This window comes from Eupeodes corollae, chromosome 1 (assembly GCF_945859685.1).
Source record: "Eupeodes corollae chromosome 1, idEupCoro1.1, whole genome shotgun sequence".
Lineage (NCBI taxonomy): Eukaryota > Metazoa > Arthropoda > Insecta > Diptera > Syrphidae > Eupeodes > Eupeodes corollae.
Window position 1 is genome coordinate 280,041,633 of NC_079147.1, and position 14,910 is coordinate 280,056,542.

At 32.2% G+C, this 14,910-nt stretch overlaps 1 protein-coding gene across 3 annotated transcripts in view; it reads left to right on the forward strand.

Annotated features, from left to right (window-relative positions):
- Window positions 1-14,910, forward strand: part of LOC129953771 (putative inorganic phosphate cotransporter) — a 63,969-nt gene extending 49,059 nt beyond the window's left edge. For 2 of the 3 annotated variants that reach the window (XM_056067228.1, XM_056067229.1), the window contains exons 3-8: window positions 8,289-8,467; window positions 11,643-11,729; window positions 11,791-12,264; window positions 12,346-12,628; window positions 13,020-13,261; window positions 13,338-14,910. In XM_056067228.1, coding sequence (XP_055923203.1) covers window positions 8,289-8,467; window positions 11,643-11,729; window positions 11,791-12,264; window positions 12,346-12,628; window positions 13,020-13,261; window positions 13,338-13,577 — 1,505 coding nt within the window. In that variant the 3' untranslated portion in view covers window positions 13,578-14,910. Of the gene's footprint in view, window positions 1-5,724; window positions 6,740-8,288; window positions 8,468-11,642; window positions 11,730-11,790; window positions 12,265-12,345; window positions 12,629-13,019; window positions 13,262-13,337 lie in introns of those variants that run through there. The other variant, XM_056067227.1, reaches the window with a different exon arrangement.

Here is a 14,910-nt window from a genome sequence, read left to right on the forward strand (position 1 = left end):
ATGAGGAAATGTGAAAATATACAACATTAAGTTTACTTTTGTGCTTGGAATCGCAATTGCTAAATAGTTCACACCCAAATAATAAAAGTGGAATAAGCAGTGACTTAGCAAGTATCATTCTTGTTTTTATTGGAGATTCCTTGGATGGTCCATAACATACGTAAGCCTCCGTACACTCTACCTATGATAAGTTGTATATGATTTGTCCAAGTGAGTGTCTTATTAAATACAACTCCAAGATTCTTGGCTGAGTCAACAAATTGAATAAGGTTATCATCGATTTGATCTTTGGATTTTGTGAATAAACTTAAAGTAAGCAATTTTCATTTTCCAGTAAAAGTAATAAAACAATTTTTTTTTCGACTAAACTAAAAGTTACAACTAATCTCCCTTTTATTGTTTAATTAAATTAAAAGTAAATTTTGCTACAAATCAATAAGTAACAATAACGTGAGAAAAACAAGATGTATCTATAGGGTTTTTTGAAATACTTAGCATTTTGACTTAGTAGGATTTAAACAAAGTCCGTTTGATCGAGACCAGAGCAATGACTTATTAAGATCTTTGTTTATCTCGCAAATACCATTTTCAAACAACCCCAGTGGACAACTGTACCTAAGCGTTACATCATCGGCGTACACATGTACAGATGAGTTGAAGCTTAGAGACGGGAGCTCAATAACATACATAGTAAAAAGTAATGGGCCCAAAATAGACCCTTAGGGAACATCTCGTGTTAGCGGAAGAAAAGTTGAAGTTTGGTTGTTAACAACTACTGCTTGGTGTCTGAAACTAAGATATGAGAAAATGAGTCTCACTGATGATGACATAAACTCATCCCTTAATTTGATGCATAAATTACGATAGTTAACAGTGTCAAAGGCTTTGGAAAAATCCAAAAGAGTGAGAAAGGACACGAAATTCTTATCTACACTTTCTCTTATTTCTTCCACCAAGTTTATAAGGGCAATATTGCAACTGTGTTTGGGACGGAAACCGAACTGATTGGGACATAGCATGTAGTTACGTTTTAGATATTGCCGCATTTGTGTGTTCAAAATTTTGCAAATTTGTTTCAAAAACTTTGGATAAATATGGCAATAAGGCTATTGGCCGATACTCATTAGGGGTTTTTGGAACAGGATCAATTTTAATAAGTTTCCAGACGGTACGAAAAACTTCAGTCATGAGAATAGTGTTGAAACGATGTGTTATGTATCTTAATGTAATCGGTAGAGTTGCCTTCACAAACACGGGATGGATTTCGTTAAATGCTATTGACTTTGATTTGAATAGATAAACAGGTTTTTAGAACAACTTCATCATCAATTGCTGAGAAGCTAAAGCCTCTTGTAGAAAAGTTGTCTGTTTCTAAAAAACCAAAAAAAGTCTGCGCTGTCATTGAACTCAAATGATGATAGGGATGTGAAATTGGTATTCAGCTCATCACAACCAAAGAAAGTAGAAATACTGTTGAAGTGCATACCAACACCAATTTCTTTTAAATTTTTATAAAATCTATGGCCGGCTAATGAAGGATTAAGCCGAGGAGCATAGAAACTTCCCTCAGCTTCCCTAATCTCAAGTACATTTTCATTTCTTAAGTCAGTATAGACCTTATGAAGTTCGTCGAGTCTAAAACGTTTCCAAACTTTGTTGTTGAACCAGGAATGGTCATTGCATTTAAGGGATTTTGTTTTGTAGGGAACGTGAATATTGAAGAAAGACAGACAGACTCCATAAAGAAAACTCTTGGCCATTGAACTGATCTTAATTTTATATACAGGCTTAGGTCTTTAGGATCTTAAAGTTCAGTCAACATAAGTCAAGTTAAGTCATCAAGTCGGCCGATCAGCAGCAATTCCTATGAAATGTATCGAAACGATCCGATAATTAAACAGGGTATATATTTTATTGATTTAAAAAGTAAACTTAAATAAAACGCATGTAAAATATTTTTTTTAGATATTTCTTTTAACTAAAATGAAGAAAATTTTGTTCGAAAACTCGCCGTCCACCGCCTGTTGTTCAATGTAAAATGGCAAGTTGGCTTCAGTTGTTGTGTAAGCTGGATTTAATATAGATTAAAGTGTAGATCCAAATGCAAAATATGCCATATGCCATAATGTGCCCTAAGGTAGCCCTAATTGACGAGAACGTGGTTAAATCGACACATACGGGTCTTTGGCAACACAGCAGCTATATTTTCAGTGGTACGAGCTAAACGGAGATGCACAGGCCATACAATATCTGTAACCAAACCAGTCACTTTAAATTTCTTCACAATTTGGCTTCGTAGTTAGACACCTATGTAAACCATAATCTCCTCTTAAAGCACGATATGTGGCTGTGGCAGGATCACAATGTTTGTAGTAGGTTTTAACAATTTGTATGCGTTGTGCGATAGTTTGGGGACTTAGTTTGACTGATGTCGAATTCCAGCCCTATACTTTTGAAACCACAAAATTGATAACCCGTTGGAATAATCATCTTCAGTGATATGCTGTATTTCAATAGCAATAAGCTGAACTTTCACAACTGGAACTCTGAAAATCCAAAAACGGTTGTTGCAATCACAGTTTAGAACGAAAAGTTTCTTAATCTAGTTATTTTCTGAAAAATGCTCATTATTAGCTTCTGATAAGCTAAAATAATCTTCATAGCTTAATAGTCGATTAAATACTGTTAATGTTTGTTTTTGTGAATTTCTAATTAGAGGTTTTCGGAAAATTCAAAATAAAGGTGAGTATACGCCTTAGTGATCTTCATTAGTTTATAGTAAATCTGAAGTGGTTAAGGATAAGAACATTAATTGCTGATTAAAAAATATGAATGATACAACACTTACTCCTTCTACAATAGAAATAAATACTTAATTTGTGTCCTTTAAAAAAAAAAAACACAATTCAGTTTTAAGGATGTTTGGCAACATATGATTTGTATTGTGTTTTTTAATATTTTAAGTTCAAGATAGTGCAGCTTCTTGTATTTGTTTCAATAGCCTCTCATTTTATTGTCATCACGTGTATACTTATTAAATGCATAACTTGAAGAAATGTATGTAGGCAGAGGTTTAAGGGCATGAAAAGAATACAAATATTATAAGTACCTACTTGTGATACCAGTTCAAGTAAATTAACTCACTTTTTGAAACAAATAAAATGGTTTGTCAATATTGTTGTGTGTAAAATAGATACACGTGAAAATTTTGTCCCTGAAACTACTACGGATAAACAACATATTTAAGTTTGCGTGTACCATTCCATATAAAAGTCTTTAAATTAGTTTTCTGATAAGTATTTACTTTTCTTTAAGTTGAATTTGTATTAACTAAATTGTTTTAATTATAGAGCTTAGACATTTTTGCATTGCAATAATTCCTTCTTATAACCCATTAGACTTACTAAATTGTATGATATGAATATTTCTAGACCTCTAAAACAACTTCCCTTTAAATACAGATTATTGTTAAATTTGTATTTCAATTAAATTTCCACTTTTACTCTTCTATCTACCTTCTATTTAATTTTATTTATCTGCATAAATACATAAAGAACTTGTATGATTGATTGTTTGAAAAGTAAAAAATAAGAAATGAAAAAAGAAAACAAAAGCAAAAATGCGAATTCATGGTCGTTTAATTTTCAATTCAATAGTAGGACAAATACAGACAAAACAAAATCTTATATAATATAGACGCTGCTTCCGGTTCTCGAGAAACAAGCTGAAAAATAAACTAACCTTACCTTACCTCACTTCACTTCTGTTGATAGAATTTTTTGTTTCTGATCATCAACTTTCTGTGTGCCAATGTTCAGTGACGCTCATAAAGGATATAAATGAATGCATGATGATGTTCTTGTACCTAACAATTTACCTGTATGAATGTATAGGGTTGCCATGACTAAGTTTTCTTAACAAAAATTAGAAAACATTAAAGAGATACACAACAAAAACCAAAATTAATTCGTAAAAAAATAAAAAAGTTATCTTCAAAGCGACTATATATTCAAGGTAAGGCTCTCTAAGCAATTTTCAGATGGAATAAAACAAATATTTTAAAGCTTAAAAATCACTCCTTCACCCTATTTACTGCCTTGACTTCTTGCAACGAACAAAAAGGTAGATAAACGTCTCATATACCATTTTCCGTAAATAACGATTGTCTGATTTTGCAATGAAAATATCAAATATTCCATACAGTTTGTTCTGTCATTTTCGAAACTGTCATCTTTTATAAAAAAGAGCTTCTTTAATTCTAAAAATAGAAACATGCACGCTTCAACATTGCATTGGAATTAATAAAATCTCTCTTCAAATGGTTTACCAGTAATTACCGCGTTATTTCCCAAAGAAGTGATCACAGCTGGTCACCGACCTGTTTTTTTTTGAGGCCACACGAAAAAAGGTTTTGTAAATACTTTGCAATTTTATCAAGGCCTTGAAGATAGAATTTGTAATTAAATTGCATACTTTTATCTTTACAATAAAATAAACATCCATTTATAATAATTGTTTTATTTTTTTCGCGATACTCAAGAATTAAGAAAAACTTTAAAATTTTTTCCTTTTGCCTCGCATTTTAAACAGTCACAGTATTTCTAAATCAAATTTATCCATAAATAATCAGAAACGAATGTTGTGGTAGTCTGCATATAAATATTTTTATATTTTATCAGTTCATTTAAGCTCTAAAGTTTAAGTTAACTTAGGGGAATCACTTAAGAACAGCGTAATTAATGTAGTGCTATTGCAAATGTTAATAAGTTTGTAAAGGTTTTTCCAAAACTCATGTTATTCAAAAGAAATGTGTCAAGAAAAAGTTTTTCAGAACAGTGATAGTAACATCATTCTTTGAAATGTTTATTAGTCATATTGGAATGAGGTAAAATTTTCAAAGAAAGTTTGATTAGCGTATTAGTTTCAGGGCATATCTTTTTACTTTGTACAGTCTTGTGCGAATCAAGACGTCAAATAACATACTTTTCCATTTAGGTCGGCCTCTAGCAATATGTCTCAACTTCTAGTGGGGAATACTTCCTTGGAAATAAATTCACTAGAAAAAACACTTATTCAAAAATAGTAAGACTAAAAATTTCAACTTAACAAATTAAAACAACAACTTTGGTTCTCTGTTCCGCAAGGCATAATTTTATATCTTTTTAAAGGTAAGAAATTATTTCATAAAATTAAAATTATGTCCCATTTGGTGTTACTAGTGTTATGTTTTATTTTAAAATATTACAATACGATGTGATGGCAGCCCTGTCTATACATGTGATCAAACATAAGCACTTTGCAAAAATGAACAACAACAAAAAAAGTAAACGACATACACGTGTAGTTTCATGTAATTGGCGGGCTATTTGCGTTAGCATTTCGCATGATGTCAATTCAGCTTGATCGCGTTTTTGCACGATCCAAAAGCTCGCAATATTCTAAAGAAATGAGAAATAAAAAACAACAATTTTTCAATATAGAATTATTTATGTATGTCATCGAGTAGGTACATGAAATACCTAAAAAAGCTATAAAAGAAAATTTATTCACCATGATGATGATGATGATGATATTTTAAAAGATATAAAGGTACCCAAGTATTTATAAAATTCATCAAGTTAGAAACTTATTCAGAGAGAAAAAGTTCTCTTTCAATTTGTAAATCTCAATAGAACCATAAAATGTTAAGTGCTAATTTATATCTAAGTGCAGAGGCAGGCGCAACAGGCGACAATTTGCGACATTAACTAAAACAAAAAGAAATAAAACAAAACAATAAATAAAATTTTCTACTCAAAGCGAACAAGTTAAATAAAAGTTTGATTCGCAAATAAAAATAATAAAAATAGGAGTACGAGTATTTCTACGTACGTCGACGCGAGAGGTGTACCTAACCTATACTCGAATTGTACATTGTACATTTTCAATTTCCACAAACTAACTTTGCGAATCGAGACGACACGTCTTGCGGGCTTGCGGCGGCAGTGGTAACGGCGGCGGCAGCGTTCGGATTGGGGCAAAGAAAAAGTTCTCGCGCACTACGGAGACCGAGACCGATACCGACTACCGGGAAGCATTCTATTCAGTCAGCCGGCACACATCAAGCAACTAGAACATTTTGTGTACAGTGCTCTTCTGAGGCCGACTGTACCTTTACTTTATTACTCGCACTCACCAATTCTGTCTTTTGTTCTAAATTAAGAATTTCAATCATTTTTTAAAAGAATTTTTCTAAAGTGAAAAAATAAAGATTTAAAAACGAAAAGAAATAACAGTCGGGATGTTCTATTCGTGATTTGCAAACGTACCTACAAAAATTTTGCAAAAACAGCCTTAAAAAAAGTGACCTTAATATCATCATTTGCGAAACATAAGCTAGACTATCTTGAAAAATAGTTTTAAAGTAATTTTTGTCCTTTTTTGGAGACATCTATATTAACTATCGCTTCTCATAGAAAATGTGTTTAAGTTTGTTCTCATAGTCGGACATGAAATGGTACAAAAAAGTTCGCAAAAAGTAATCAATATGTCGAATATTGAAGTTAAAGTTTAAGAAAAAACAAAAACCCAAAACTCGTTGTTAAGTTTGTTTTCATTTTAATTTGTTCATTATTTTTCCAAAAAATAAATTTAAAATCAATAAATATGCGCGTCAACGAAGGAAACCGTCAGCATAATGGACATGTGCTTGTCTGGGATCAAGAAGGCCTAAGTAACGTATTTGAGGAAGAGCCCAGAAGTACGTAATATCTTTGTCATTTCTAGAGTATCTTTACTTTAGTCATATATAGTTAGAAAATTTAGATATCTATTTTTGTTTTTGCTTTTTTATGTCTGAAAAAATAAAATTAATTAAAGCCATAAAGTTAATTTATCTGTGCAAATTTATCTATAGTGTGTGGAACGAATTTATAATGTATGCAAATTTTTTGATTAATTGGTGAATGTACAGAGTTACATACTCGTATGATAAAATGTAATGAAGTTAGTTTACAAAGAAAGGCAACAAACTATAACAGAAATGCCCACGTGTTTGTCACGCAAACGCAAATAGCCGCTAAGCACAACAAACAGCTGAAACATTTGAAAGTCTCGTGAGTCTTGAGTTAGTTCAGTGGCTGCTGTCGGTCGGTCGGCTGTGTATCTGATTCTGAAAATGCAAACATTTCAGACTTCTCAATGGGATATGGTGTATAAACATTTTTCTATCATCTATGTCGGATAAGTTTGAAGCTTTTTAACAGAGTAGATAGCTAGTCTAGTGTATCATTTGAAAAAAGCTTTCTTTATGATGATGATGATGATATCTAAAAGTTGTAATCGGAACACGGTGTATTCTTCCGGAGATTGTTTTTGATTACATTTTTAGTATGACCAACAGCAGGTGTTTATTTTTTTTTTCGTATTTTATATAAATTTGCTAATTTGATGGACTTTGGATAGCTACCTTAATGATGATGGATACATTATATATTTTTAATTATTGCTGCATTTACGTAACTTATATAGAAGATAGAAGCGTTCACAATTTAAAATTAATTTTAATGTACACTTAGTTCGAAAAGCAGCTGATTAATCAATTTATCAATAATTCATGTCAATATTTCATCATATGGTGGAAACTGAGTTAAGTACTGGTCACTTGACTAGACCCATCGAGGTATTTGCTTAGTTTTGTCCCATTCTCATCAGAATTGAAAAATCCACATGACTCTGATTGTTTAATTTGTGCTGTCATCTCGTCTTCTCACCAATTTTTCAAAAGTCAAACCAATTCTAGTAAAAACTTCACCATTTCTAAAAAATGGAACGCAATAAGCTTTAACAGCTTTTGAAAATTGTTAAAAATTCACTACAACAATGGTGCTTTTTCTCGATATGGGGTTTTTTAAACATGTACACATTTAGATTCTATACAATTTTTAATAATTATCAAGATTTGTGTCTAATATCCCCTTTTTAAGTAAGTATAGTTTTTATAATTTCTCAAAATATTTTAATTTAATCCTTTTTGGTGCAACAATCTTTCTTTGCTTTTAATTTAGAAACTTCTCGTTTGAAATGAGTTGAACCGATATATATTTAGTTTTATAACAAACTTTTAAAATGTTTAATAGAAATTGTCAATTGGGAGCTAGAAAACTATTTCTTAAAAGTTAACAAAAAAACAAAAATGTATATTCTATGTGATGCATTTGCACTCAAATTTTTGAACAACTTTTTCATAAAAATAAATAAAAAACAAGTTTTTAAAATGCTAATAAAACGTTTTTCTTATTTATTTACAGCTCGATTCGCTACAAGATACTTTGTAACGTTCATGTTGTTCCTTGGCATGGCAAATGCTTATGTCATGAGAACTAACATGTCTGTTGCTATTGTTGCAATGGTTAATCATACGTTTGTTAATATGGACAATGAAGAAGCTATTGACAACGAATGCCCTGGTAACACTTATGAGACTGTGGTAAGTACACTTTGGATATCAATTTCATTACTTTTATAATGGGATGGTGATCATATTCTACTACGTTATGTTGCAATATTTATTTATATTTATTTTATATTTAAATTAAAATCCCGATCTTATTATCATAATTCAGCTTCTCAAAAATCCAAGACAACCGCTTATTTTTATGGTATGATTTTAAAATAAACAAACTAACTTTGATTGCGAAAGCGGATGATTAAAACTGGGGTTGTAAAAATCGTCAGTTTCAATGTTTCTACAAATATTTTTAACTGAAATATATCTTGGAAAATTGTGTCCTCGAATAATATCGAAACTATGCTATAACTTTTTGAAATTGGGAATCAAACTTCTTAAAAAAATTGGCTTTCATTTCAATACACCAAATTCTAGCTAGTAAGAAATATGGCAAAAGTGTTGTAGAAAAAATATCTTTCGAGACTGAATTTTCGTTGATCCAATATCTTTCTGTTCATAATTATTATTCAATTGGAATTCAAGTAAATATTTAAAAACGCTTCAAAAATAATTGAGTTTTGAAAAAAAATAAAGGTAGCAACATTATTTAACACCCATATTATGAAAATTCTTAAAAAATTGTTTTACGGCAAAACTAGTTTTGAAATGGTTTTAAGTTTTGTGTTTTTCAGTTTTAAGTTTTCTGGCATTTTTTAATAAGAAGGTTATTAAAAGTACCCCTAATTTTGTGTCACATAAATAGGGAGAAAATCTAATTTTACCTGCAAGACCCTTTAAAGTAAAGAAAATTAGAAAAAAACCTTATGGTTTAGGTGAATACTGGTTTTGTTCAATGGATTAAATTAATGTTTTGTAATGTGCACGGTCTATTGATTTCTGAATTACTTCCAGTAAGTTTAGTTTAGGGATTCATAGAGTGCTGTCAGATAATTTATGCTCAGGACCGTTTTATAGCTTCAATAATCTCTTCGGTTTTTTGGTATTGCCGTCCTCTTTCGTAGACTTTTCCTTCTTGAAAGCCATTCCCACACGGTTTCCATGATGTTCAGGTCAGGAGAATATGGTAATAGTTTAACATTTTGGCCCTAAATACAGGCCTTTTTTTGTCCGTGTGATATGTATTGGTGCATTATCTTATTAGAAAGTGCATCGTTGTCCACCAAATAATTCATAAAACTACAGAAAAGCTTTTTCCAGAATCGATTTGTAAGTGATTGTGGTCATTACAAAGAAATTGGGTGGCGTAACAGTCCGTTCAGAAATAGGGCCTAGTGACTTACAACTCTCAACCATCCCTGTGAGCGAGTACTGTTGTAAGGAATGGAGGGGACCTACAGTTTATATGCTGAATCCGAACGGCTAATTTGAGGAAGCACTTTTTCATGACAAGAGTTACTCTTGGAGAATTTTTCAATTCCTCGCAGGAGGCAGTACCCGTGAAAAGACTTTAGATGGCATAGGCAGGGATTGAACCCAAGACCTCTGGCATGACAGTCCAATGCACTAACCATCATGCCACGGGTACTACAAAATTGATTGCTGTCATTTTAGAGCTTTGAAAATCTACCTCCACTGTCCCGTAATAGGTGATTGCTATTATCAATAACATTACACCTCCTCCTTTGCTGCATCGTATTTCAAGATAGATTTCTTTCTTTCTTAAATCATTGAAATAGCAGCTAAGCCTATCAGGTCCGTTTATCATTCGATTGTGGTTTATTCTACATTTTTTGCTTCCGTAAATGGTCTGTCTTCTGTATCACCCGAGCAATAGTACATCTACCAGCATTTACCCTAGCGTCTGCCTTGATTGTACTAATGGAAAGCCTTGAATTTGAAGCAGCTCTCGCTATCACCGATAAAAGAAGTCTTGTCCTGGCTTAAAAAAAACGTGATATCAACATCTGATATCCGTATTTGCTCATATAGTCAGATAGGCATGGTGCTATCAAATCACTGGACTCTGCCTCTACAAACTCTATAACAACCCATAACTGTCGATCATCTCTAATGGAGATGGGACAACAGATTATGGTGCCGAGCCATAGAGACTTTCCATAGGTAACTGTTACAAGATGAACTCGCTAGGAACTGTACAGTGCAGCCCATCTTTCTACGTTTGGCACATACTGGCAGACCAATCGCTATTAGTAAACTTTTGCTAATGCAAGAAGCTGTGTGGAGGGCAGGCACCAGGTGGAACAACATCACCAAGGTCAAGTCACAAAAAGCATCTGGCCAACACAGGATCTGAAACGTTCAAGGTGATTGCCATCTCTAAGCAGATAGCATATAAGCTCGATAATAGGTGTCACACTGTCTAATAGGAAAGCACGCCACGCGACTATGCGTTTTCTCAAATGACATTTGCAGAAGCTGTATAGACGAGGAAGAGGAGGAAACGGTTCTTCATCTTCTCTGCACTTGCTCTGGCTCGAAAACGCAAGAGTTACCTAGGAGAATTCTTCTTTAACGATCTAAATAATATCAACATAATCAGCCTCTCACGTTTTATAAAAGCTAGAGGAAGCTTCAGAATTCATGTGGTATCACAATGGCCTAAGTAAGTCCGTTTCCATTTTAGACAGCCACTTCAACCTAACCTTACCTAACCTATCGCCCGTCTTTCATAAAATGATGTGGCTCTCTTGACTCTTCCCTTGTGCTTTTTCCATACTTGTCTTGGTGCTTGGTCTTGTCGAAATTGATGTGACACAAAAAACAGGTACTTTGTATGACCTTCTTCGGAAAAAATCCAAAATTTTGTTTGCAATATAAACTTAATCAATAGCTCATTCATTTTAACTTTCGGTTTTTCCAAAAAACCTAAGAGTTTGAAAAATTAAACGAAAAAAGCTTGTCCTATTAATGTTACACGAAGTTTATAAGTACACGTTCGGAGATTCGTTTCTTGCCGTACAATGCGAATGAGGAATGCTTTACCACGCTATGGCTTTTCCTACCACTGCAAAATTTAGAGATTCAAAACGAATGTGCACCATGCCTCTTTAATACTCTTCCTGTCTATTTTCCAAAACTGTTAGAGTGCACACTCAAAGGTTTGATCTAGAACTTTCATTCGACTCAGTCTCCAGTTCTAATAAATTAAAGTTAACTTAAGCCTCATATTCAAAAATTTTATAATACTTTGAGGAACTTATTTTCGATATTAATTCAATTTTCAATTTTTCAGAAAGAAGAAGATGGAGACTTTAAATGGAGTTCAAGTACACAAGGTTATGTACTATCATCGTTCTTCTATGGCTATGTCTTAACCCAAGTAAGACTTAAATTTATATAAACAATATTTTGAAATTAACAATTGTGTTTTTGTTTTCTAGGTACCTTTTGGTATATTGGTTAAAAAATACGGAGCATTACGTTTTCTTGGCTGGGGAATGCTGGTCAACTCAGTATTTGCCTTTTTAGTTCCTGTTGCTGCACGTAAATTTGGTATTATTGGCTTGTGTTTAGTTCGTTTTATTCAAGGCCTTGGCGAAGGACCCATCGTACCGTGTACACATGCCCTATTGGCCAAATGGATTCCACCCACCGAAAGATCTCGTATGGGAGCTGCAGTTTATGCAGGTGCTCAATTTGGAACAATTATCTCGATGCCATTGTCTGGCTTATTAGCTGAATATGGTTTTGACGGAGGCTGGCCTTCGATTTTCTACGTATTCGGTTTAATTGGTACAATTTGGGCAATTGCGTTCTTGCTGCTTGTCTATGAGGACCCATCATCACATCCGACCATCGATGAAAAAGAAAAGAAATACATAAATCATTCACTTTGTCGAACTGATGATACAATTGTAAGTTGAAAATTGTTAACGGGTTTTGTTTTTGAAAAATTTGAAGAGACATCTAATTTTTGTTTGTTTGTTTATTTATAGATTCCACCAATTCCCATTAAAGCTATTCTAACATCAATGCCATTCTATGCAATTTTATTGGCACATATGGGTCATAATTATGGTTATGAAACATTAATGACAGAGTTGCCAACTTACATGAAACAAGTATTGAAATTCTCATTGAAATCCAATGGAATACTTTCGGCTCTTCCATATTTGGCTATGTGGCTCTTCTCGATGTTTATTTCATTTATTGCTGATTGGATGATCACTTCAAGTCGGTTCTCATTGACAGCAACAAGAAAAATCATAAACAGTATTGGTAAGTTTGATATTTTATTAATTTCTATATTGATTTTAATTTGTTTCTAGAAGCTTAAAATCAATGTTTGTGTTTTTCCATCAAAATTTTAACAGAAATTAGCAAAATGACTAATAGATTTCTTGATTCGATAACAATACGATATCAGTTAATTAACTTAACACTTTCTTAATTTAATTAAGTTAACTTGCAAACATTTGTTGAATAATCAATATTGAGATATCAACTTCTGCCACTTCAATCTATTTTAATTTTTAGTTTCTGTTAAAATTTGTTAACAGAAAGTTTTTTTGTATTGATTTTTGACCATTTGCTGAAAAGAAACTTAAAAAGTTTTAGCAAATGTTTAATCAGAGTATTAAATTAACAATTCTTTTTCTTCGATTTAAAGGTCAATATGGACCAGGAGTGGCTCTAATTGCCGCCTCATACACAGGCTGTGATCGTGCACTTACCCTTGCTATCCTGACCATCGGTGTTGGTCTCAATGGTGGTATCTATTCTGGTTTCAAAATCAACCACTTGGATATTACCCCTCGTTTTGCTGGTTTCTTGATGGCAATTACAAACTGTTCTGCTAATTTAGCTGGTTTATTAGCACCAATTGCAGCTGGAAATTTAATTGAGGGCAAGGTAAATATTCTTATTTCTTAACAAAAAGTTGGTTTGTCTTATTTTTGATCTGTTTTCTTTATTTTATTTTATTTAGCCAACAATGGGTCAATGGCAAATTGTATTCTTCATAGCTGCCTTCATTTATTTAATTTGTGGTACAATTTATAACATTTTCGGTTCTGGTGAACGTCAATGGTGGGATAATCCAGCTACAGATGAAGTACCACAAACAACTCTAACAAACGGAGCCAATTTAGCCAATATGCATACAGTAAATGCGGCTGTGTTACCAGCTGGTGGAATAATTAATAATTATTCTGAAACTGGACATTAAGACGTTAAAATTTAAAAATATAAATACATTATAATTTATTTCTCTTTAAGAACTCCTATATTATAAAAATATCTATAAAATAGATTCACTCTATATGCCTTAAAGTTTAAGCAAAAAAAAAACAAACAACTTATTTTTACGAAAATTATACAAAGTAAGATTTAAAAAAACAAAAAAGAAAATAGAATTGTGTTCTCTTTCTCACTTTATTTCAGCGAGAATGAGATTTTGTACGTAATTTTTTTTACATTCATACATAAAAACTTCCAATTTAATTTTTTGTTAATTTAAAATCTGCAAAAATTTATTATGTAATTTAAATGAGCGAAAAGAAAATAATCATCCTAATTGTGATACATTCAATGAAAAAATAACAAAAAAAATACATATTTATTAAAATTCTAAATAATTCCTAAAACCAACGAAAAATTTGTTTTTTTTTTTTTTATTTTTGAGCAGGGAAAGTAAGTTTAAACATTGGCTTACAATTTTAGTTTACCAAGTACGATATTACAGTTTACTTACTAAAAAAGTTAAGTTACTTTATTTAAAGTATAGGGCTGGAATGCGTTATCTTTCAAACTAAATTGTTAAACCAATTTTTTTTGTTTCAGTTGGAAGTCTGACATTTACGAAAATGCTCAAACACCTACTGAAGCCAGTTGACCATTCACAACGTTCGTAGTTACTTCGAATGGGTGTTTGAACAACAGGGGGTGGACGGTAATTTTTCGAAACAAATTTTCTTTATCAACAAAGTACATTTCTCACAAATTAATTAATTAATTAATAAACAAAATTGCCGTATTTAGGGTTCTGAGAATCCTTGGAATGGATGAGAGGCCATTATATTAACAAAAAGTAACTGTTTGATGCGCTCTTTGGTCCAGAGGTGTGATTGGACCTTGCTTTTTCTAAAACGACAATGAAACGACGGTCACCGGTAATTCGGAGCGTTATGGTCACATGATAATCTATTTTTTTTGCCTGCTATTGAAGAATACGACTTGGAGAATATTTGATATAAACAAAACGGTGCCACAAGTCATCATCCAACTTAAGCGAATATGACTTCATTATATATATATACCTTTCCTGGCGGACATTTTTTGTGGAGCTACGCAATTTTGCAGATAAATCTTTAACTCTTGAGCACTTAAAACCCAACATTCTTTAAGTTATAGCTGAGATACCACCCAGTATGTCAAAAAGTGGTGGAAAATTACTTGAAAAAAATTGATCGTGGTTGTGATTTAAATAATATAGTCTTACAAATATAATGTCAACGTTCAAAATAATTTACAATAAAAAAGAATCATCATGAACAAAAATA